We start from the raw sequence: 22,832 nt of genomic DNA, 5'->3' as shown, positions 1-22,832 counted from the left end.
TTTGTTGTGGAGATTTTCGTTCCTTAATACTTCTACCTAAATGGGTCCGTCCATTGGACCGACTGACAATTATTAACAATGGCAGGGACGCATGACCAGTTGGCCAACCAGGCGTTTCACTTGGTTGAATTATTTATTTGAGAACAACTTACGGTATAAATTCGCATGGCGTCAGCTGCCAATGAAACAAAACATATGGACTGCCAGTAATTTTAGATGAGGTTCGGATTCAACACATTGGATGATAACAACGCCTGGTTGGGTTTCGTGATTGGAAACGTTTCGTATATCGTGCGGTCAGAAATCATTTTAAAATTTAAAATTAAATGTAAATAGTACTTAACGAAAACTGACCACACGATATACGATAAAAGTTGTGATCACGAAGTCCCTAGAATATGATCCTTTTCCCTTCTCATCAACTCAAAAATCTAATATTTGCTTGTAACCCAGCAAAAAAAAAAATCTGATATTTGCTCCAATTTTCAACCTTTTACTTTCGTTGGTTCTATATTGGTTGGTTATTTTCCACCTGGGTTGTACTTATTTTCTTAATTCTTGATCCTCATATTAGTTATTCCTTCAATTCTTTGATTTTTATCCATATTTCGTTGGATCTGTTGTTGAACAACTTATGCCTTACTTTCACATATTATTTACATTTACATTCTGTGTGCGCGCGTGCGCGTGTTTGGTTATAAATTTCCAAATTTTGTGGCAGATCCATCTCTTCTTTGCTCGATTATGTTTGCATTGTTTTGTTTATTCAATAGTATGGCTTCTTCTTGTTGATATACTGTATCTGATACTCCTTAAAAAAGCATCACTAGCAGCAACCCTTCCCCCTCGTGTTAGTAAATTCAGCTGGGGAGTTGTTAAATCCGAATCCGTTTCTCCTTCTCCTTTGCAAAATTCTCGCCTTTCAGTTGATCGTACCCCGCGCTCTGTTGAGCGTTGCTCACCCAAGATCACTACCCCCACCCCCACCCCACTTGATGTGAGTTTACTTTTACCAACTACACCTGTTTGTAGTCTTGTATTTTCTTTTTTGGTGCTACATTTCATTTAGTTCCTTTGAACTTATTACAGCAAACGTAAATGATGAAATCAGTCCTTATTTGCGTATTTTGATCCACATTGTTGATTTATATTATTTTCAGAACCAACCGATACGGGTTGCAAAGGGATCAGAAACTCATTTTTGTTCAAGAAGATCTGAAGAAGGCAAAGGAGCAGATTGTTCTGATTGAGAAAGAGAAGTAAAAAACAATTGACGAATTGAAAGAAGCGCAGAAAGTGGCCGATGAGGCACATGAGAAACTCAGAAAGGCTTTGGTGGCTCAAAAGCGAGCCGAGGACAATTCTGAAATTGAGAAGTTTCGCGCTGTTGAGTTGGAGCAGGCAGGAATGGAAGCATCGCAAAAGAAGGAAGAGGAATGGGTGAAAGAGCTTGAAGTTGTGAGGAACTAACATGCTTTGGACGTTGTAGACATCGAAATTTCGGTGAAATGAATGTTAACCAATAATTAAAATTTCAACGCTTACGTGTCACATAAATTTTACATGTAGCGTGTGACTCAACGAAAAATCGAAATAAATTGGAAAGATCATCAAATAGGACACGTGTCAATATCTGGCAGAAATGATTTATTTTATCTGATTATTTAAATCCAAAAATCAAGTTTTGGAATTCTATAAATAGGAGGCCAATGCATTCATTTCAAGAGGAAGAAAGAAAGGAAGAAGAGAAAGAAAGAAGGGAATTTGCATCACACCAAAACCTTGAAGCCTCGAAACTCTAAAGCTCTCAAGCAAATCCCGAAGGATCAAGAAAACACTTTTCGTTCTTCGTCAAATCCTCCTTCAAAGGTCAAGCCCCAACGGCCCTTGAAGAACTTCCACCGACTCAAGATCAAGCCCCGACGGCCCCTTGAAGAAAGTGTTCATCATCCGTTCATCCTAAGATCAAGCCCCAACGGCCCTTTGGATCAACAACCTCAACAAATCCACACATCCAATCGTTCTTCAAGATTAAGCCCAAAAGCCCTTGAAGATCCGCTCATCCATCAACCTTCAAGATCAAGCCCAAAAGCCCTTGAAGAAATCCATACATCCAGTCTTCAAGATCAAGCCCAAAAGCCCTCGAAGATCCGTTCATCAACTGTTCATCCCTAGATCAAGCCCCGACGGCCCTTTGGATCAACAGCTCATCCACAAACCTTCACCCTACGAAGATAGAATCAGAGGATCAAATTACAAAGAGATTGTAACCCCAAAATCAATACAAACAAAAAATATATTTTGTACACGTATTCTTGTCTCTTGTTTCAGGAATTTTTCGTGTTCACAAATTTGGCACGCCCAGTGGGACGTCTCTACCTCTCATCTCTATCCTCCAATCATCGAAAAACGCAAATGGCATCAAGAAATGATCAAGTTGTTCCTGCAATCAAAGCAAAGAACAAGAACATCATCGCCGCAAGTGGTGATATTTCAGGCATCATGACCCGAAGTAAGGCAAGAGCTCTTTTTGCTGCGGCTTCCGCCCCTGCATTGACTCTGTCAAAGGAACAAGAGCACCTAAGCTACGAGCATGTGATCACCCTAGCCTCGCTAAGGGCATCAAGGGGGGAAAGCCCGAAGAAATACTCAGAGTCCCTACTCTCCGACGCTGATTCGAGCGGCAGTACAACCATGCAAGTCATGACCACTGGAGCAACTTCAATCGAGGAGCAGCTAGCTCAGATGAATGAAGCAATCGCAAGGCTCACACGGACTGTGGAAGAGAAGGACTTGCAGATTGCCGCACTTGTCAACCAACTAGATGCGCTGCCCGATGTGAAAGTCGACCCAAATATTGGCCTATTAAAGAAAGAAGACGACGAAGAAGAGGAGCCACCAGTGGAGAAAGTTGAAGAGAAGCCGAAGCTAGACCAAGCAACGGCATTCATGGGATCTCTATCTATCCAGCAGCTACAGCAGATGATCGCAAGCACTGTCAAGACACAGTACGAAGGAAGCTCGCATGACTCCGTACTGTACTCAAAGCCTTACTCCAAGAAGATTGATGCTTTGAAGATGCCAAGGGGTTATCAGCCCCCAAAATTCATGCAGTTCGATGGAAAAGGCAACCCGAAGCAACATGTCGCCCATTTCATTGAAACTTGCAACAATGCTGGGACAGAGGGAGACTACCTCGTCAAACAGTTCGTGCGTTCGCTGAAAAGTAACGCTTTTGACTGGTACACTGACCTCGAACCTGAGTCTATCAACAGTTGGGACCAGCTAGAAAGGGAATTCCTCAACCGTTTCTACAGCACTCGTCGTACTGTAAGCATGCTAGAGCTGACCAGTACGAAACAGTGGAGAGATGAACCTGTCGTCAACTACATAAATAGATGGCGCTCCTTAAGTCTGGATTGCAAAGATCAGCTTTCTGAAACCTCTGCCATTGAGATGTGCGTTCAAGGCATGCACTGGGGGTTACATTACATCCTCCAAGGCATAAAACCAAGAACATTCGAAGAGCTAGCAACTCGTTCCCACGACATGGAGCTGAGTATCGCTAATCACCGGAAAAATGAGCCGATTACTAACTTCAATAAGGAAAAAGTATTCGCCCCAAATGTAGACAAGACCGGGAAGAAGCCTGCTAAGGAAGCTTTCACCGTCAACACTACCCCCATCAAGACCTCATCAGCGCCCATCAAGACCTCATCAGCACCCATCAAGATCTCCTCCAAGAAGAAAGCGAAAGAGATAAAGACAAGTGAGCCTTCTCGCACCCAAGACAGATACAAGAGCACCTTGAGAGAGTTGGAACAGAAAACGTACCCTTTTCCTGACTCTGACATGGCTGCCATGTTAGATGACTTGCTGGAAAAAAAGGTGATTGAGCTACCCGAATGCAAGCGTCCTGAAGAAATGAATCGCACAAACGATCCTAGGTACTGCAAGTACCATCGTATTGTGAGTCATCCTGTTGGCAAGTGCTTCGTTCTCAAAGAACTCATCATGAAGCTAGCACAACAAGGGCAAATTGAGCTCGACCTTGAGGACACGGCCGCAACGCATACCACTACAATTGCGTTTGGATCGTTTAATCCTGTGCCTCTCCAAACGACACCTGACCGTTCCCATGAATGCTCAAGTTGCACGGCACCTCCTACACAACCATCACTGGAGAGAAGCGACCAAGATGCACATGCTGATGATGAAGAAGGATGGATATTGGTAACCTACAAAAAGACAAGGAAACCAAGACCACGAGTCATACAGCCAAAGGTGGAACAAAGAAGAAATCACCACGGCCGCAACAATGCGAAGCCTAAAAGAAACATAAAGCATGATAAGACAACATATGCTGGGGAACCTACGGAGCAGGGGCTACGCATTCCCGTTTCCTTACATGAATACTTCCTGAATGACTTTTTCCAACAGAGCACTACTGTGGCCTGTCACATGGTTGAAGTAGAAATAGAAAAGCCCTCAAAAGGCAAAGCTATCGCCACTGAGGTAGAAAAGGCCCTTACACCTGGAGAAGGTCTGCCAACACACTTTAGCATCGAGGAAGCGCTACCATTACCAAAAAAGATGCGAAGAGCACTAGCAGCAGTCTTGGCAGGTCCCGACGACCACGAAGTGCAAGAAAGTAATGACGAAGGCTCGAAGCTTCCGCCACATGAATGTGCCACATGTTGTGCCACCCATGACGTAATTAACTTCACTGACGAAGACCTACTGTTGGGATCAAAGCCTCACAACCGTCCTCTCTTCGTCTCCGGGTACATAAGGGAATACAAAGTCAACCGCATGCTTGTGGATGGTGGGTCGGCCATAAACATCATGCCAAAAACAACAATGACCATAATCGGCATCAAGGTGAATGAACTATCCCTGAGCCGTCTGCTGATCCAGGGTTTTAACCAAGGAGGACAAAGGGCGATGGGCATGATCCGAGTAGAGATGACCATGGGTGAGCTCAAATCAAGCACGATATTCCACGTGATCGATGCAAGAACTTCCTACAGCTTGCTCTTAGGAAGACCTTGGATCCACGCAAATGGGGTAGTGCCGTCCACCCTTCACCAATGCCTAAAATTTTACCAAGAAGGGGTGAAGGTGATCCAAGGTGATACCAAGCCATTCACCGAAGCCGAATCGCACTTTGCAGACGCCAAGTTCTACATGGATGAAGACATGGTACCCGAAGCCCTTCCGGAAGACATCAGATCCACGGGCAAAGCAGCACCTAAAAAGCAGGAGTGGCAAGTCATGCCTAAAAGGAAAAAATAGCAGGATGTGCCATCTTCAAGCAAAGACGATGACGAGTTTGCTAAACCTGCAACAACCAAAGGGAGTAGGATGCCGTCAGAAGGACCGAACGCACCCATATTTCGATATATCCCGATGTCAAGAAGAAAGAATGGTCAATCTCCATTCGAAACTGGAACAAGAGAAGCCGACACACAGTGGCATGCGGATAATCTGAAGTTGCTCAAGACAAATGCAGTTTTGCCTTTGACACAGCTAGGGGGTGCTAAGGTCGCAAGACTACCACAAGGCTTCATAAAAGCTCTACCAAAGAAGGTGGAATCAAGCTTTCTTCCAACCAAGAGGACCGATGAAGGTTTCGACCCTAACGCCTACAAACTCATGTCAAGGGCCGGGTACGACTTCGCTTCTTCTGCAGTGGCTGGAAAGAAGGTTTCAAACACTGTCAATGACGAAGAACGTAACCTCACCAAAACTCAAAAGAAGTTGAAGGAGCATGATTACGGAGTTGACAACAATAAAGCCGGACTTGGTTTCACACCAAATGCACCTGTGATGATTTCAAACAAAGCAAAAAACACTAACGCTCAACACATCAGCGTGAGCATTGAACGAGACCAAGAAGAGCCTAAACCCTCCCATCGGACGTCGGTCTTCGATAGGATGAGCCATTCAAGCTCCAGAACTGCAGTGCTTAATCGCATTGGTGGTCAAGACCGAACCTCTGTCTTCAAGAGGCTTAACGACACCAGACAATCCTTATGCCAACAAGCTCGAGAAGACAGCACTGAAGAGGAGATCCAAGATGTTTTCCACATCACGGTTCAAGAAGGTAAAGAAGACGAAATCCCCGAGGAAGATGTCACTGCTGCACCACCACAGCTCGAAGATGGGGGGCAATCCACGATCGATGATCTCAAGGAACTCAACTTAGGTACAAGCAAGGAACCAAAGCCTATCTTCGTAAGTGCATTATTAAGTACAGACGAGATAGAGGAGTATTATCAGCTGTTGTTAGATTACAAAGACGTCTTTGCCTGGACCTACAAAGAAATGCCCGGCCTGGACCCTATCATCGCTGTTCATCATCTTGCGGTCAGGCCTGGAACACGGCCGATAAAGCAAACTCAAAGACGCTATCGATCTGAGCTTATCCCACAAATCGAGGTCGAGATTGACAAGCTAATCGAAGCAGGCTTTATTCGAGAAGTACAATACCCCAAGTGGATCTCCAACATCGTCATTGTCCTTAAGAAATCAGGACAAATACGTGTTTGCGTAGACTTCCGGGACCTCAACGATGCTTGCCCAAAGGATGACTTCCCCTTGCCAATCATTGAAATCATGGTGGATGCAACCACTGGCCATGAGGCATTATCATTCATGGATGGCTCTTCTGGGTACAATCAAATTCGCATGGCCCTCGAAGACGAGGAACTAACAGCCTTTCGTACTCCAAAAGGTATCTACTGCTACAAGGTGATGCCCTTTGGTCTAAAGAACGCTGGAGCTACGTATCAACGCGCAATGCAGAAAATCTTCAATGACATGCTACACAAAAACGTAGAATGTTACGTAGATGATGTGGTGGTTAAGACGAAGAAAAGATCAGACCACTTGAAGGATCTACGAATAGTGTTTGAAAGGCTGCGAAAATACAACCTCAAGATGAACCCGTTAAAGTGTGTGCTTGGCGTCACCTCTGGAAAATTCCTCGGCTTCATCGTCAAGCACCGTGGTATTGAAGTAGACCAATCAAAGATCAAGGCCATTCAAAGCATGCCTGAGCCAAGAAACCTGCACGAGCTGAAAAGTCTACAAGGACGGTTAGCCTTCATCAGACGCTTCATCTCCAACCTCGCAGGGCGTTGTCAACCGTTTAGTCGCCTTATGAAGAAAGATGTTCCATTCGTATGGGACAAAGCATGCCATAATGCTTTTGAAAGCATAAAGAAATATTTGTCAAGCCCACCTGTCCTGGGGGCACCTGTGCCTGGGAAACCACTCATATTGTATATTGCTGCTCAGGAAAGTTCAATCGGAGCACTCTTGGCGCAAGAGAATGAATCCCAAAAGGAAGGAGCACTTTACTACCTCAGTCGAACTCTCACCGGCGTTGAGTTGAACTATTCCCCAATAGAAAAGATGTGCCTCGCTTTGGTGTTTGCCATCCAGAAACTCAGACATTACATGCATGCTTACACCATCCACTTGGTTGCTAAAGCCGACCCTGTCAAATACGTTATGACTAAGCCAGTCTTGACAGGGCGACTCGCTAAATGGGCTTTGCTTCTTAATCAATACGAGATCATCTACGTCCCAGCTAAAGCCGTCAAGGGACAAACGCTAGCAGACTTCCTGGCCGATCATCCAATCCCGGTTGATTGGAAAATCTCAGACGACTTGCCTGACGAGGAGGTGTTCTACATCGACATCTTCCCGACATGGACGATGTTCTTCGACGGATCCGCACGAGCAGATGGAGCGGGGGCAGGAGTAGTATTCATGTCACCACAAAGGCACATACTACCTTACTCCTTCCAACTGAATGAGCTATGCTCCAACAATGTTGCTGAGTACCAAGCATTGATCATCGGGCTCCAAATGGCGATCAACATGGAAATCACAGCTCTTGAGGTATATGGCGATTCCAAGCTCATAATCAACCAACTCTTAACTGAATATGAGGTGAGGAAAGATGATCTCGTCCCATACTTCCGGCTAGCGACCCAACTGCTACAAAAGTTCGAAGCTGTGACACTAGAACATGTGCCAAGAAAGGAAAATCAAATGGCAGACGCTCTCGCCAATCTAGCCTCGAGTATGACACTAGGAAAAGATGAAGTTGCAGACGTGCCGGTTTGCCAAAGATGGGTGATTCCGCTCGTTAATGAAATGTCACTAGATGATACAAATGTCATCTTAGTACTCCCAGTCGATGCTGAAGAGTGGAGACAGCCGCTGATCGACTACTTAGAGCACGGAAAGCTTCCAGATGATCTTAGACACCGTTCCGAAATACGTCGACGAGCGCCTCGTTTCCTTTACTACAAAGGAACACTCTACCGACGCTCTTTTGAAGGACTGCTCCTGAGATGCCTAGGTGAGGAAGAAGTTAATCAAGCCATGGAAGAAGTACATTCAGGTGTGTGTGGGGCACATGAATCTGGACCAAAGCTACATTTCCAGCTTAAAAGAATGGGTTACTACTGGCCGAGCATGGTGAAGGACTGCCTGGAACACGCCAAAAGGTGCCAAGCCTGCCAATTCCACGCCAACTTCATACATCAACCGCCTGAACCATTACACCCTACAATTGCTTCATGGCCGTTCGACGCATGGGGATTGGACGTTGTAGGACCAATTACGCCAAAGTCATCTGCAGGGGAAGCTTACATCCTAGCTGCAACAGATTACTTCTCCAAGTGGGCTGAAGCCATACCTTTAAGAGAAGTAAAAAAGGAAACTGTTGTTCGTTTCATCAAGGAGCATATCATCCACCGATATGGGGTGCCTCGCTACATTATCACTGACAACGGAAAGCAGTTCTCCAACCGACTCGTGGACGAGCTTTGCGACAAATACAAGTTCAAGCAGCACAAGTCTTCCATGTATCATGCGCCAGCCAACGGCCTCGCGGAAGCATTCAACAAGACACTGTGCAACCTCCTGAAAAAGGTAATCGGCCGAACAAAGAGAGACTGGCATGAAAGAATAAGTGAAGCACTTTGGGCATATAGGACTACACATAGGACTCCTACCCAAGCTACACCTTATTCTCTCGTATATGGCGTAGAAGCTGTTCTACCGCTCGAAAGTCAAATTCCCTCACTAAGGATGGCTATACAAGAAGGCTTGACTGATGAAGAAAATGCAAAGTTGCGCCTTCAGGAGTTGGAAGCACTGGATGTGAGGAGGCTCGAAGCTCAACAACACTTGGAATGCTACCAAGCACGGTTATCCAAGGCATTCAACAAGAAAGTCCGCCCAAGGTCTTTCCAAGCCGGAGATCTCGTGCTGGCATTGCGTAGGCCTATCATTACAACTCATAAGACAAAAAGCAAGTTCACATCAAAATGGGATGGACCCTACGTAATACAAGAGATCTACACCAATGGCGCCTACTTAATCATGGCAGAAGACGGGTTGGAGATCGGCCCCATCAACGGCAGATTTTTGAAGCGCTACTACCCCTAAAGCAAACGCATCACGCTCCTGGCCCGCAAGAGCATAAACTGTGTACGGCAAAATCATCATCAAAGCCATCACTCATTTGAACTACGTTATGACTTGATCTCTTCTTTGGAAGAGTACGTAGGCAACTTGAAACTTCAAAACTTCAAGTACAGTCACATCAAAATAAATAAATAAATGTTTCATTAAAGAAAGTCAATTTTATTACAAAAGAAAAGAACAAAAATACATATGTTACTATATATATATTCTCTATTCAAAAAAAAAAAAAAAAAAAAAAAAAAAAAAAAGGGAATGCATGTATATGTGTCCTCCCAAAATCAGCAAAAAAAAAAAAAAAAAAAAAAAAAAAAAAAAAAAAAGGCCGGCTCCAAAATTTTTACTCCTCTTTCCAAAGCCAGCGAGCCCAGCTCTCAAAGCCCATCAGCAACTCGCCTCTCAAAACTCAAACCCTCAGTCCCTCTTCTCTGAAAGTGCTTCTTCTCCACAACAACCGTGAATACTGCTGGCTCACACAAGAAGACATCATCCGCCATCTCCTCAACTACATAGGGCTCTTCAGCCCCACCTCAAACACCCCCATCAACTCCCTCCATGCCATCGACACCGTAAACATCCTAGCCGTTCATTACGACGACCCTGCCTCGGCCTCATTGCCCCTCATCTCTCAATCCCTCGCCCAGCAAACTTCGGTTGCCATTCTTGACGAGGACGGCAGGATGATCGGGGAGATCTCCCAATACACCCTCAACACCTGCCAAGAGTCTGTGGCAGCTGCCATTGCCACGCTTTCCGCAGGTGACCTGATGGCGTACATTGATTGCGGTGGTCCGCCAGATGAGCTGGTGCAGTTCGTGAAAGAGAGATTGGACGTTATATGCTTCTTGGGGAAAGAAGAGAACTTGTCGTCTCCAGCGAGAGCGCTCGAGGCTCCGCTGGAGGTTTTGATTCCGAAAGGATCTGGCCTTGTTAGGCATTTGGAACCACACGCCAGCTTGGTGGAGGCCATTGATCTCGTTTTAGAAGGTGCACAAAACCTTGTGATTCCGATTCAAGGCCGCTGGACCACAGCCGCAAGAAAAATCCTCCACAACCGCTCCCTCAACACCCTCCAAAGAAACCTGTGTCAGGGGCAAAAAGGGGATTCTCTGACGCCATTGATGGGTGTTCTGAGAAATAGGTTTTTACCATGAGTAATGGATCTGAGGTTGATGTGGGTAAAGCAGGAGTCTTGGGTTCTCCATTAGCCAAGAAGGAGGTTTATTCCGTTCCTCTGTCGCCAAAGCCAGCAGCTCAGTTGGAGAAGAAGAACACTCTGGCCTCTGAGCATGCTGCTGCTTCTCCTTCTTGCAAGGCACAGGTGGTAGGATGGCCCCCAAGTCGATCATTTCGGAAGAATTCCATGGCCTCTAGTCTGGCGAAAAACAACGATGACGCTGCGGGTAAACAAGGGTCCGGGTGCCTTTATGTGAAGGTTAGCATGGACGGCGCTCCATACCTGCGAAAAGTTAACCTTAAAACTTACAACAACTACACTGAACTTTCCATGGCTCTGGAGAAGATGTTTAGCTGCTTCACCATTGGGCAGTGCAGTTCTAATGGACTTCCCGAGCGAGATGGTCTGAGTGCGAGTCGATTGATGGATCTTCTCAATGGTTCTGAATTTGTTTTGACTTTCGAGGACAAGGATGATGACTGGATGCTTGTTGGCGATGTTCCTTGGCAGATGTTCACTGAGACCTGTAGGAGGCTTCAGACAATTAAGTGTGCCATTGCTGGGAAGAACTTGTACATGAGATTCACCTGCAGCACTGGTGATGTTACGGGAATGAACATGGTCTCCAAAGGTGTGCAAAACGTGTTGGATATCCTCCAGAACGACTTCCCTGACATGGATGTGATTGGAATTTCGAGCAACTACTGCTCAGACAAGAAGCCCGCTGCAGTGAGCTGGATAGAAGGCCGCGGCAAGTCAGTGGTCTGCAAGGCTATGATCAAGGGCGATGTGGTGCAGAAGGTGTTGAAAACCAACGTGGCGTCCCTCTGTGAACTTAACATGCTCAAGAACCTTACTGGATCCGCAATGACTGCAGCTCTCGGTGGCTTCAATGCACATGCCAGCAACAACATCCACTAACTACCTCAAGCTCCTCACTCTGGCCACCATGATCAAAATCAACGAAGAGCTTCATTGACCGCTGTCAAACGACTAGCCGGTCTTCAAGCTCGACGCTTTGCACTACTTCAAGCTCTGGCTGCTTCTGCACTTCCGCCATGGCTGCTGCCTTTGAATGTGATCAACAAAATCAAAGTTTGTCAACTCACACCCAAAGATCTCATCTGTCTGCTTGCCTCTGCTGCTGCCTTTGAATGTGATTGACAAAATCAAAGTTTGTCAACTCACACCCAAAGATCTCCTCCGTCTTCTCTCGAACTCGGCCTGGGTTTTCACCCACAAACCTAGCCTTGCAGAGCACCATATATATAAATAAAAATAATAATAATAATAATAATAATAAATAAAATAAAAAAAGATGATGCATGCTACTATTAGCAAGCCAAAACAAAAAGGAAAAGTGGTAGAAATGATGGTGTCGTGGGGAAAGCAAATGTCCAAAATATATATATATATATAAAATATTATAAAAAAAAAAAAATCTATCTTGGTGGATCAGTACCACCGAAAGCAAAGAAAAAAAATATAATAAAAAAAAAAAGATCTATCTTGGTGGATCAGTACCACCGAAAGCAATAAGAAAAAAAATAACAATAAAAAAAAAGAGGATCTTGGTGCACCGGCACCATGTGGAAAAAAATAATATATATATATGCGCTCTATTTAGCACATTACGCTAAATAAAATAAGGTTTATTTATTGATATCTCTGATAAATTACAGATATGTGCTTACACATGAAAAAAAAAAAAATACAAGATTGGAGCTTTCACAAAGGATGTTCACGTGAAGCCCCATTATTTGGCAAAACTCTCGGAGCGGAAGGCATCAGAGCGGGAGGCATCGAAGATAGAGCATTCGAGGCCTCAATACTTGGCCAAACGCTGGAAGACCCAGGAAAAATGTGCCTCTGGAGGAAAGACGAAAACCTTTGACGGTCACTTTGAATCCGACCTTCAGACTCTTGCAGCTCATCAAGCTTCCTCTTCATGCCCGTCGAATAGTTGTTTGCAAGCACGTGCAAACTTCTATTCTCATACTTCAGCTGCTTGATCTCTTGCTTGAGACTTTCCACCTCCGCCATCAAGGATTCAACTTGGCGGGAGCGAGCAAGTAGGCGTTGGCCCATGTTGGACACAGAGCCTGCGCACTGAACACTGAGAGCGAGGGACTCTTGAACGGCCAACTCATCGGACCGTCCTGAAAGCAGCCGACTATCTTCAGGAGTGAGGAGGTTCCTAGCTACTATCGTAGCTGTTGTTGCGTCCTTCATCACAGAGTTTTCACCTGTAAGAGGACCGTTAGAAGATAAAAAAGAAGGGCACTATACATTACCTTGACGGGGCACAACCGGATCGCTGCTGAGACTCAAATCTAAGCAAAGGTTCGATGAGTTAGTCATTTTTCAAAGGTGTTCAAAGAGAAGGGATATAAAAAAAAAATTTCAAAGGGTCGGAGACAATTTTTCAAGAATGGGCAATCTTCAGAGTGTGAATGTTGGGGTGATCAATACCGCTATAAAAAGCCAAGGCGACACGACCACCGATTCAAAAATCCGGATTTTCCTGCGTGAAGTTCGGCGACGCGTTCGCAGCTTTTCAGAAAACGCGTTCAACTTTGTCAAAAGATATCTGACAAAGTCGAAAACACGTGGAGGCCATCATCGCGACTACACGTCTTTAGCCGACAAGCGCAAAGTTCGGCGACGCTTTCTCTGCTTTTCAGAAAACGCGTGCAGCTTTGTCAAAAGTGGCGCTCGTTCAGAAATCGAAGAGGCGTCGTTCAGATATCGAAGAGACGTTTGTCGACAAGGGTAAAAGAACGGTACCACCACTTGCTATTAAGAAATCCCTATATACGTCGACCTTCGTCTCTTATGACAAGGCAGACCTGAAGAAAATGCCCAACTCTTCCTCACCTCTGAGGGCGCACTCCCAACAAAGCCTCTCGAAATACACAATTCTTCTTCTTCCTTTGAGAAAACCTATTCAACCTTTGAAGATACCAGATGCCTCGAGTACAGATGACCCAGGAGGAAACGATAGATTGAAGCATGTGCTGATTCATTCACCGCTTCTTCAAAAGCAAAGGTATCTCATATCATCAAGGGCGAAAGCAAAGGTATCTCATATCATGCTTTTTCCCTATCTTTTCCTTTGCCCTTGTTCTCACCTGCCAAGACAAGGACAAAGAAAGCAATATGTCGGAACCTCCACTCAAACCAGTTGCCACCAAGGAGTGAAGCACCATTTAAATGCAAAGGTTGCATTCAACTCCTACATCGGAGGACAAATACTACAAGAAAAGATGCTAAACCTGCATAAGGAAATACCACTTCTGCAAAGGGGAGCAAGTAAGGCAAGTGAAAATGATACATCGAAGCATGTGGAGACAAGCATAACAAATATATGTGCTGATTCATTTGCTGCTTCTTCGAAAGCAAAGGTATCTCATATCATGTTTTTTCCCTGTCTTTTCCTTTGTCTTTGTTATTACTCGCATGGCAAAGTGAAAGAGAGCAGTCAGCGGCACTTGGAGTCAGTCTTCCGATCTGGAACCGACTACCTGGAATCTATTCCTGATTGCTTACCTAGTATTGCTCTCGAGTAGTCATCTTCAACGGTTGATACACTGTCAGAGAAGGGACAAGGAAACTTCAATCTTTCCAACCCTCTTCAATACGAATTGGAAAGATTGAACAAAGAAACAGGTCAGCACCTCCACCTTGTACTTGCCTGCCATATCCTGAAACCGCTCGTAGACCTTCGGGGGGAGACCAAAAGAATCCTGCTGCCCAGTTCAAGAGTAGCACAAAGGAAAATCAACGAGCGGAGGAGACCAGAAGAATCCTCCAGCCCAGTTCAAGATCAAGCCTCAATGGCTCTTGAAGAAATCACAAGTCCGATTCAAAATCAAGTGTTCACCACCCTTGAATCAAATTCAACTCCATATAAAAGGAGCAAGTTCAGACCTTCGGAGGAGACCAAAAGAATCCTCCAGCCCAGTTCAAGAGTAGCACAAAGGAAAATCAACGATTGGAGGAAACCAGAAAATCTTCCAGTCGAACTCAAGATCAAGCCTCGATGGCCCTTGAAGAAATTTCCAGCCCAATTCAAGATCAAGCCCCGACGGCCCTTGGATCGACATCTACATTAAGGAACTTCAAAACGCATCTCATACACGTGACAAGCACATGTCAACGACGCGCCTTGAAGTGGGGGCATTTGTAGACATCGAAATTTCGGTGAAATGAATGTTAACCAATAATTAAAATTTCAACGCTTACGTGTCACATAAATTTTACATGTAGCGTGTGACTCAACGAAAAATCGAAATAAATTGGAAAGGTCATCAAATAGGACACGTGTCAATATCTGGCAGAAATGATTTATTTCATCTGATTATTTAAATCCAAAAATCAAGTTTTGGAATTCTATAAATAGGAGGCCAAGGCATTCATTTCAAGAGGAATAAAGAAAGGAAGAAGAGAAAGAAAGAAGGGAATTTACATCACACCAAAACCTTGAAGCCTCGAAACTCTAAAGCTCTCAAGCAAATCCCGAAGGATCAAGAAAACACTCTTCGTTCTTCGTCAAATCCTCCTTCAAAGGTCAAGCCCCAACGGCCCTTGAAGAACTTCCACCGACTCAAGATCAAGCCCCAACGGCCCCTTGAAGAAAGTGTTCATCATCCGTTCATCCTAAGATCAAGCCCCAACGGCCCTTTGGATCAACAACCTCAACAAATCCACACATCCAATCGTTCTTCAAGATTAAGCCCAAAAGCCCTTGAAGATCCGCTCATCCATCAACCTTTAAGATCAAGCCCAAAAGCCCTTGAAGAAATCCATACATCCAGTCTTCAAGATCAAGCCCAAAAGCCCTCGAAGATCCGTTCATCAACTGTTCATCCCTAGATCAAGCCCCAACGGCCCTTTGGATCAACAGCTCATCCACAAACCTTCACCCTACGAAGATAGAATCAGAGGATCAAATTACAAAGAGATTGTAACCCCAAAATCAATACAAACAAAAAATATATTTTGTACACGTATTCTTGTCTCTTGTTTCAGGAATTTTTCGTGTTTACAGACGTATCCACTATACTCTCTACCACTCAGAAACTTCAAAGGGTGAAGCAAGAATTGACCATGACCTGTGATGCCAAAAATCTGGCACTGGCTCATGCTGATGATGCAACCAAGATTGTTGAGATTCATGCCAATAAGGTGGAGATTCTTTAAGCCGAGTTGACTCAGTTAAGGGCCTTGCTAGATGCAAAACTTGAAACAGAGGCTAGCGAGAGCAGCAAGGTTAGCCTTATATCGGAGGTAGACTATCTCAAACAAGAACTTGAGAAATCAAAAGGTTACGGGAGAGAGATTGACAGAGAAAGAGGCTTTCATTGAACAGCTCAACATTGAGCTAGAATCAGCCAAGATGGCTGAATCTTATGCACGTAGTGTAGTTGAGGAGCGCAAAATTAGGGTTGAACAATTAGAGATGCAGGTTGAAGAAGCAAATAAGTTGGAGAGGTCTGCATCAGAATCTTTGGATTCAGTCATGAAACAACTCGAGGGAAACATTGAGTTGTTGCATGATGCAGAATCTGAAATTTTTGCTCATAAAGGGAAGGTGAGGTTACTGGAAATTACAATTGGAAGACATAGAGGGGATCTTGAGGATCAGAACTTTGTCTTGAGATGGCCAAAAAAGAAAAATATGAAATGACAAAAAGAGTTGAGTCACTTAAGTCTGAGCTTGAAACTTTGAAGGAGGAGAAAGCGCAGGCTTTAAGCAATGAGAAGCTTGCCACATCCAATATCAAACCCTATTAGAAGAGAAACAAACTCATAAATGATTTGGAAAATCCTAGGGATGAAAAAGAGAAGAGCAAGAAAGCAATGGAAAGATTAGCTTCAGCCTTACATGAAGTCTCCACAGACGCAAGAAAAGCCAAAGAAAAACTGCTGTCTAATCAAGCTGAGTATGAGAGTAATGAGTTGCAGATAGAAGACCTGAAAATGGTCTTGAAAGCAACCAACGAAAAGTATGAAGGCATGCTTGATGATGCAAAACACGAAATGTATCTTGTTACAAGAAACCTTGAACAATGCAAGACCGAGTTTAAAATCGCAAAGGCTGACTGGGAGGAGAAAGAACTTCACTTGGCGAATTGTGTGAAACATTCAGAAGAAGAAATCTCTTTGAAGGAAAAAGAAATAAACAGGCTGCTAAATTTGCTCACAAAATCCAATGAAGAAGCTTGTGCTTTGAAGGACGGAGAAGCCCAGTTGAAAGATAGCTTGAAGGAAGTTGAATATGAAGTTATCTTCTTGTAGGAAGCTCTTGCAGAAGCAAAGGCTGAGAACATGAAACTAAAGGAAAGCATATTGAACGAAGAGAACGAGTTCCAGTGCATTGTTAATGAAAAAGATGAGCTCAGAGACAAGGAGGCAGCTTCTATTGAAAATATTGAGGAATTGTCTAGATTACTGGAGGATGGTGTGGCGGATAAGCGTGGCAAGGAAAATGGTGAGCTAACAGATAGTGAGATAGACTATGATTTGCCTCCAAGGGTAGTTGAATTCTATGAAGAGAATGGGCATGGAGGATAAGAGAAACCAAGAATGGAGCTTGCACCAAGTCCATGAGGAAAACTCACGGGAAGAGAATAATAATGTTGTCAGCAATGGCAAGGCTGAGGAAAGCTAGAACATGTTTTATTAGAAATGTGTAGAATGTAGATCATCCATCGTATCTTTTGAAAAGAATATAACTGATAATGTAAAGCTTTTTTTCCTCTATCATTTTTCATGATAATAAGCGCATGAAAAAGTTCGAAATTCGTGATAGTTGAATGTTATCATTTATCCGGATCAAGCCACCACCCCATATTAACACTTTCTTATGCACTCAAATCAAATTAAAACGCACGTCAATAAATATGCACCGATAGAAAAAGACACAAAAATAAATAAAACCTAGAAAGAAAAATAAAAAGAGCGCGTTAAGCGAAGGAAGAAAGCGGTCATTATCTCCAATCTATTGTCGGTCCTCCCCCGACACTTGAAATTACTGATGAGTCCTTTTCCCTTCCCAAAGTCTAACTACTACTTTCACCAAAATCAGACGAACGCGGCGAAGAAATTAGAAACTTTATAAAAATCTCACGAGTCAGAAATTTAGAATTCAGAATTGAGAGTGTATCGAATCGAATCGAGAGGATGTGGTTAGAGATCATCTGCGGGCTGATAATATACCAGTTGTACAGGTGGTTCGTCTCCTCCGATGACGACGACGTCTTGGACCTGGAGACCTCTGATTCCAAGGCTCTCTTCTCCGTCGGTGACAGGCTGGCCAAGCTTTACGGCGGTAAGGTCTACGTCGGCCTTCGCATTCCCGATGCTGATACCGCTTCCCCTCAGACTATCGATTTGGTCCTCGTCTCCGAAGGGTAACCCCTAAACTAAACCCTCCTGACTCTATTTTTATTATTTTTATTTTCAATTGTTTTTCTTTTTTCTATCTATTATGCTGATGGATGAATCTATCTGTTGTTCGTCTTCGTTTGCTTGTGTTTTTTCTTTACAAAAAATCAAATTCAAAATAATAAAAATAAAAAAAAGGGAGGCAGCGGTCGTGAGTGTAAAGAATTTATCAGGATTAGTTTCAGTGAATGCGGATGGCAGCTGGGTTTGTGAGGGCTACAGTAGTAATCACAAGGCACAGCACCTACCTGACCCTGTAAGACCCTTCTTCTTCCCTTCCCTTAATTTAGCATTTTTTTTCTTCTCCTCCTAAGTCCTAGCAAGCATCTTCATTGCTGCCTGCCAATGTGTTTGTGTGGCCTGTTAAATGCAATCGCGAATCATTTGTAACCAGGTAATACTTTGATTCAAAGGTTTATTTCATGACTTACCAGTGCACGGTTTGCATTCTCTATACCTTTTTCTGTATGCATTCCATTTTCGTAGACAATGGCGGCATGGATATTCATTTGTGATCATTTAGTATAACATCTACGGCCCTATCTAGTATCTATCACGTAAATAAGGAATTTGGAATTTGGTCTTTACTTTTCTATCCTCATTTTTTCTACTTTTCAGGTGTTGGAGACCAAAAAACAAGCTTCAATTCTTGAATCATATTTAGAACAAAGAGGAGTTGCTTTACCACAAGGATATTTGTCTTGCAAAGTAATCCTTTCCAATCCAAAAGTTTGGTACGTCCTGGAATCCTCTCATGTTTTCAATTGCTCATTATTACTTGGTCTACTAGTGAACAAAGACTGATTTCTGAACATTTCTTGAACTATCAAAAGAGAGAGAGGGGGGGGGGGGGGGGGGGAGGGGGGTTTAAGAGGTTTTGACATGTAGGTGTAGATATATGTGGTTTGAGAGGTATTGACGTTTAAAGCCATGCATTGCAAATTGTTTTTAAGAAGGAATTTTAGGATGGTGCAATTGCCCTTCGAATCTAATTACTTTTCATCCTAATAACATTTCTTACTTTTTTTGTGTATCGAAGTCTTAGTGTCTTACTTATATGTATTTATTTTTCTGTAGTACCATTCAATCAAGCAATTTTCCATCAGAAGTCGTAACCTATGACCAGTGGGTGCAGCTGAAACCAGAACCAAAAAACATGTTTTCTGGTTGGTTTAAAGGTGCCTTCCGTGGTGGAAAGAAAGAGATGCAAGAATCTGTGCATCAGAAGCTTGATTTCATTCTTAGTACAGCTCCAACATGGGATAGGTTTGCTGCCCTTTACTTTCAAAGTTTTCTGTTCAATTTTCCTCGGAATTGGGATTTGGTATTATCTTGTAAGCCATGGTGAAGCCGGCTCAGAGCCAACCCCATATAATTCACAATTATGAAACTCAATACACGCTACAACCACAGGAATAAATATATGGGTGAGCTGATATGTAAAATGTTAATGAACCAACTACGAAGAACTTAAGGGTCGAATTCCTTAACACTCGAGGCAAAGTCAGTGGGGAGTTAGGCCTTTCTTAACTGTCCTGAGTCTAATCATTAAGTAATTTTTTCTATGCAAGTTGGAACTACAGAGAAATAGGCTGTTTGATACACAATGAATTCATTTATGTGGATGCTGTTTAGTGTTTTTTTTATTGGCCTGCAGGTTGGAGCTCAAAGGTAGTAAGTATGTTCTTGGAGAATTTCTAGAATTCAAGGGTAAGCAGGAAGATGTTCAGGCTTTGAAAAATATCAAAAGATCAAAAATTGGCCGCCTTGTAGTCCAAAAGACGAGCATGCTTGGATTTGGTAATTCCCCAAGTTCTTCTTCTCTCTCGGTTGAGTATTATTTATGCTGAAGTATATAAAACGATCGAGGATGCAAAGGCATACATCCTGATTGGAATTTTAAAAGCTTTGGAATAGACATTGCATTTAGCCACATGCTTAAATATTGGCCCCTTTGTTTGTGGCAGCCCCTTCGAGGCTTCAAGTTCTGTACTCGCCTCGTGATTATCGGAGCGAAGGAGCTTCAGCTTCTGAGTGGATGGAGGTAAATGTAAGGTCTAGTACAGAGGTCCTCTTCCAGCCAGAAAATTCTTCTAGAGTCCGCAAGTTTAAGCTCTCTTCGATCGTCTCTATGTCACTGAGTGCTTAAAGATTCCTCCTGCTGAGTATGCATCTACAGATCTGCAGGTAGGAAAAAGTAGCCTTGAATTATGTGTGTAAATTATCTTGACTCTTGTACCGTTGTTGATTTGTTTTGGATATATGGGGCATATGGAAATGCTAATAAGAATTTGAGTTATGCATTAAATTGATTTGGAGGAAAAATACTTGGGTGCGACTGTAGAACTGTCATGTTGTTACTTATCCCATGTGTGAATTGTAACATCACATGACAATGTCGCACCCAACTATTTCTCATTTTAGGCCATTGTGAAACTTGTGTTGAAGAATCAATGATATGGTATAAACTAGAAGGATCCAAACATGAGATGCTGCATGATGCATGTGCATGCGTTACAAGTTAAGAGTAGGAAAAGCGAAGATTGGATTGGTTGAAAGTGAAATTCCCGTTAACAATTCTATATATAGATAAAGCAAAAAAAAATCTACAAATTCTTGTCAAAGCGTTTATATCTAACGCACACTTAATTCACAAGCATTCGACGTTTTGGTATCAACTGTAGTAAAATTAACGGCTCAGTTGAAGGGCGGTGTCAAAGTTGACCATGAGTTTGTTGAGTTTCTCGTTGCTTATCTTCTGTTGGTACACCACCATTGTCTCCGTCTCCTCGAAACTGCAATCGTACGTTTCAACTTTCAACACAAATTGTTCAAATCATTTCACTTCAGACGAGAGAGAGAAGCAAAGCATGAATTGAAATGACAAGCGAGTGAGAGCAAATCAAACCTTGGGGTTTGGGATTGGGATTGGATTTGCGTTTTGAGAAATGAAGTTTGAGAAGGCGGCAAGAGCATGCGGGCGAGCTCAACGGCATCTTTGTAGCAATTGATGACTCTGTCGAAGCATACGTATCTTCCGTAGGATGACGCGTCTTCAAAGACGGAGATGTGTGCGTCAACAATGAACTCGAGATCAACAGTCACCAACAGCCCGTCTTGGTACATCTCAGCCGCGCCTTTTAGATGCGGATTAGTGATGGTGAGATCGGGGCTCATCAACAGCCCGCCATTTACTGACACCATGTTCAGTCCTCGGTCCATTGCTAGAGCCCATGCTGTCTTCTCGGCTAAGGTCTTCGAGAGGGCATGCCACAGCTGATCAGAACATTTTGATCAATGTAAAATGACTGAGCTGTTAAAATTGAGCTAAACCATACGGGATTGCATTCGGCTCACTTTATCTACGCGGCAATAACAAAATCGCTTATGTTTATGAAATGAAATAATACCTTGAATTTTTTACAAAAATTGACATCGCTCCAGTTTCTCTCATCAATGTCATGGGAGGAGGATGGCGAAGTTGTACGGTCGTCCCTCCAAATCACAGCTGTTACAGAGGATGTAAAGACTACTTTGTGTATGGTATCAGTTTGGGCACAAGCTTCCAGTACGTTATGAGCTGCTCTGACCTCTGCCTCTGCCATAAATTCCTGCATCAAATATTATACATAATTAATCGATGTGGATTAAGTAAAGTCAAATAAGTTGGTTAATGGAGTATTGGAATGGAAGGGAGACGTACATCATAAGTCGGGTGGTCCGAAGGAGGCTCGAAAGAGTAGAAAAGGGCAGAGCATCCTTTCAAAGCGTCCATAATGCTGTGGTAGTCAAAGGGGTCTGAACGGAAAACGCTCACTTTCTTCTTCTTTACCAATTCGTCATCAAAACACCCTGCTTCATCACCAACACCCGCACCCGCACATATAATAATTCATTAAACAAATGGAAATAAATGGAAATCGGAAGACTAAACTCTCAAGAAAGGAGGACGAGTTGCAGTGTACGTATGAGCTAAAAGACTTCAATATATCCAGCTTGCTAGTTGATTGGTTTCTATTTACTCCTCTGACAGAGGATTGGAAATAACATAAAGACTGCATTTCCAAGGAGGAGGAAGAAGAAGAAAACAATTCAACAAGATATTTAGAGATTACAGATAGATACATGGGTAATAGGTTAACATACGTACTGTGATGGGTTTGGAGTGCAGCATGGACTGCATAGCCTCTGTGCAAGAGGCGGTGGACGAGAGAGGAGCCCAGGCGGCCGGACGCATCCATGACGCAGACTGTGGTCGTCCTTGAACATGGACTAATTTCATCAGCACCATCATCATCAAAACTACAAATAGCATCTGCTGCAGAAGCCATCGATGGATGGATGGATGGGATGGATAGCAGCTATATGGGAATGAGGGAGGGATCTGAATTTCTGAAATATAGTCTAGGGAATGCCTTGGGATTTGGATTGCAATTGAATTAGGGGCTAGCACATAGCAGCAGCTGCAAAGTCCAAGCACTTAATGGTGGAATTGAAGCAGGTAGGTAGGCACGTAGCTACAACCTATAACTAGTACAGGCAAGAGTAGTATTTAATGCGTGGGGGTTGGACCGTTCACCGTTGGAGAAGGGTATGGACACCGCCAATGCAATGCAGAAGAAGACGACATCAATATATAGAATCAGATTATATATTATATGTACACACGGAGAGAGATGGTTGTATAATATATATTATA

The 22,832-nt window shown here is 43.5% G+C and overlaps 2 protein-coding genes and 1 pseudogene across 2 annotated transcripts; 2 read left to right on the top strand and 1 right to left on the bottom strand.

The window, feature by feature from the left end:
- The first annotated feature begins 91 nt into the window (after positions 1–91).
- Positions 92–17,357, top strand: LOC137734592 (WEB family protein At5g16730, chloroplastic-like; annotated as a pseudogene).
- A 401-nt stretch (positions 17,358–17,758) lies between these two features.
- On the top strand, positions 17,759–20,432 carry LOC137733955 (uncharacterized). The gene is made up of 6 exons (XM_068473176.1): positions 17,759–18,099; positions 18,272–18,389; positions 18,752–18,867; positions 19,211–19,399; positions 19,791–19,933; positions 20,101–20,432. Exons 1-6 carry the CDS (start codon positions 17,870–17,872, stop codon positions 20,280–20,282), a joined length of 978 nt encoding a protein of 325 aa, XP_068329277.1. The 5' UTR covers positions 17,759–17,869; the 3' UTR covers positions 20,283–20,432.
- Positions 20,433–20,752: 320 nt separating this feature from the next.
- On the bottom strand, positions 20,753–22,692 carry LOC137733954 (cinnamoyl-CoA reductase-like SNL6). The gene is made up of 5 exons (XM_068473175.1): positions 22,284–22,692; positions 21,837–21,985; positions 21,544–21,744; positions 21,042–21,409; positions 20,753–20,928 (listed from the first exon to the last, which is right to left on the bottom strand). The coding sequence occupies exons 1-5, from the start codon at positions 22,462–22,464 to the stop codon at positions 20,823–20,825; spliced, it is 1,005 nt and encodes a 334-aa protein (XP_068329276.1). The 5' UTR covers positions 22,465–22,692; the 3' UTR covers positions 20,753–20,822.
- Between the last annotated feature and the right edge of the window lie 140 nt (positions 22,693–22,832).

The sequence above is a fragment of the Pyrus communis genome, chromosome 5, assembly GCF_963583255.1.
Source record: "Pyrus communis chromosome 5, drPyrComm1.1, whole genome shotgun sequence".
In the NCBI taxonomy this organism is placed as follows: domain Eukaryota; kingdom Viridiplantae; phylum Streptophyta; class Magnoliopsida; order Rosales; family Rosaceae; genus Pyrus; species Pyrus communis.
This window is presented reverse-complemented; position numbering and strand designations above follow the sequence as displayed.

Coding starts and splice junctions, on each gene's coding strand:
- LOC137733954 (XM_068473175.1), bottom strand. CDS start 22,464: ATGGCTTCTGCAGCAGATGCTATTTGTAGTTTTGATGATGATGGTGCT. Junction 21,986..22,283: donor TGCACTCCAAACCCATCACA/GTACGTATGTTA, acceptor GTGATGAAGCAG/GGTGTTTTGATGACGAATTG. Junction 20,929..21,041: donor TCCCAATCCCAAACCCCAAG/GTTTGATTTGCT, acceptor GTACGATTGCAG/TTTCGAGGAGACGGAGACAA.
- LOC137733955 (XM_068473176.1), top strand. CDS start 17,870: ATGTGGTTAGAGATCATCTGCGGGCTGATAATATACCAGTTGTACAGG. Junction 19,400..19,790: donor ACAGCTCCAACATGGGATAG/GTTTGCTGCCCT, acceptor ATTGGCCTGCAG/GTTGGAGCTCAAAGGTAGTA. Junction 19,934..20,100: donor GACGAGCATGCTTGGATTTG/GTAATTCCCCAA, acceptor TGTTTGTGGCAG/CCCCTTCGAGGCTTCAAGTT.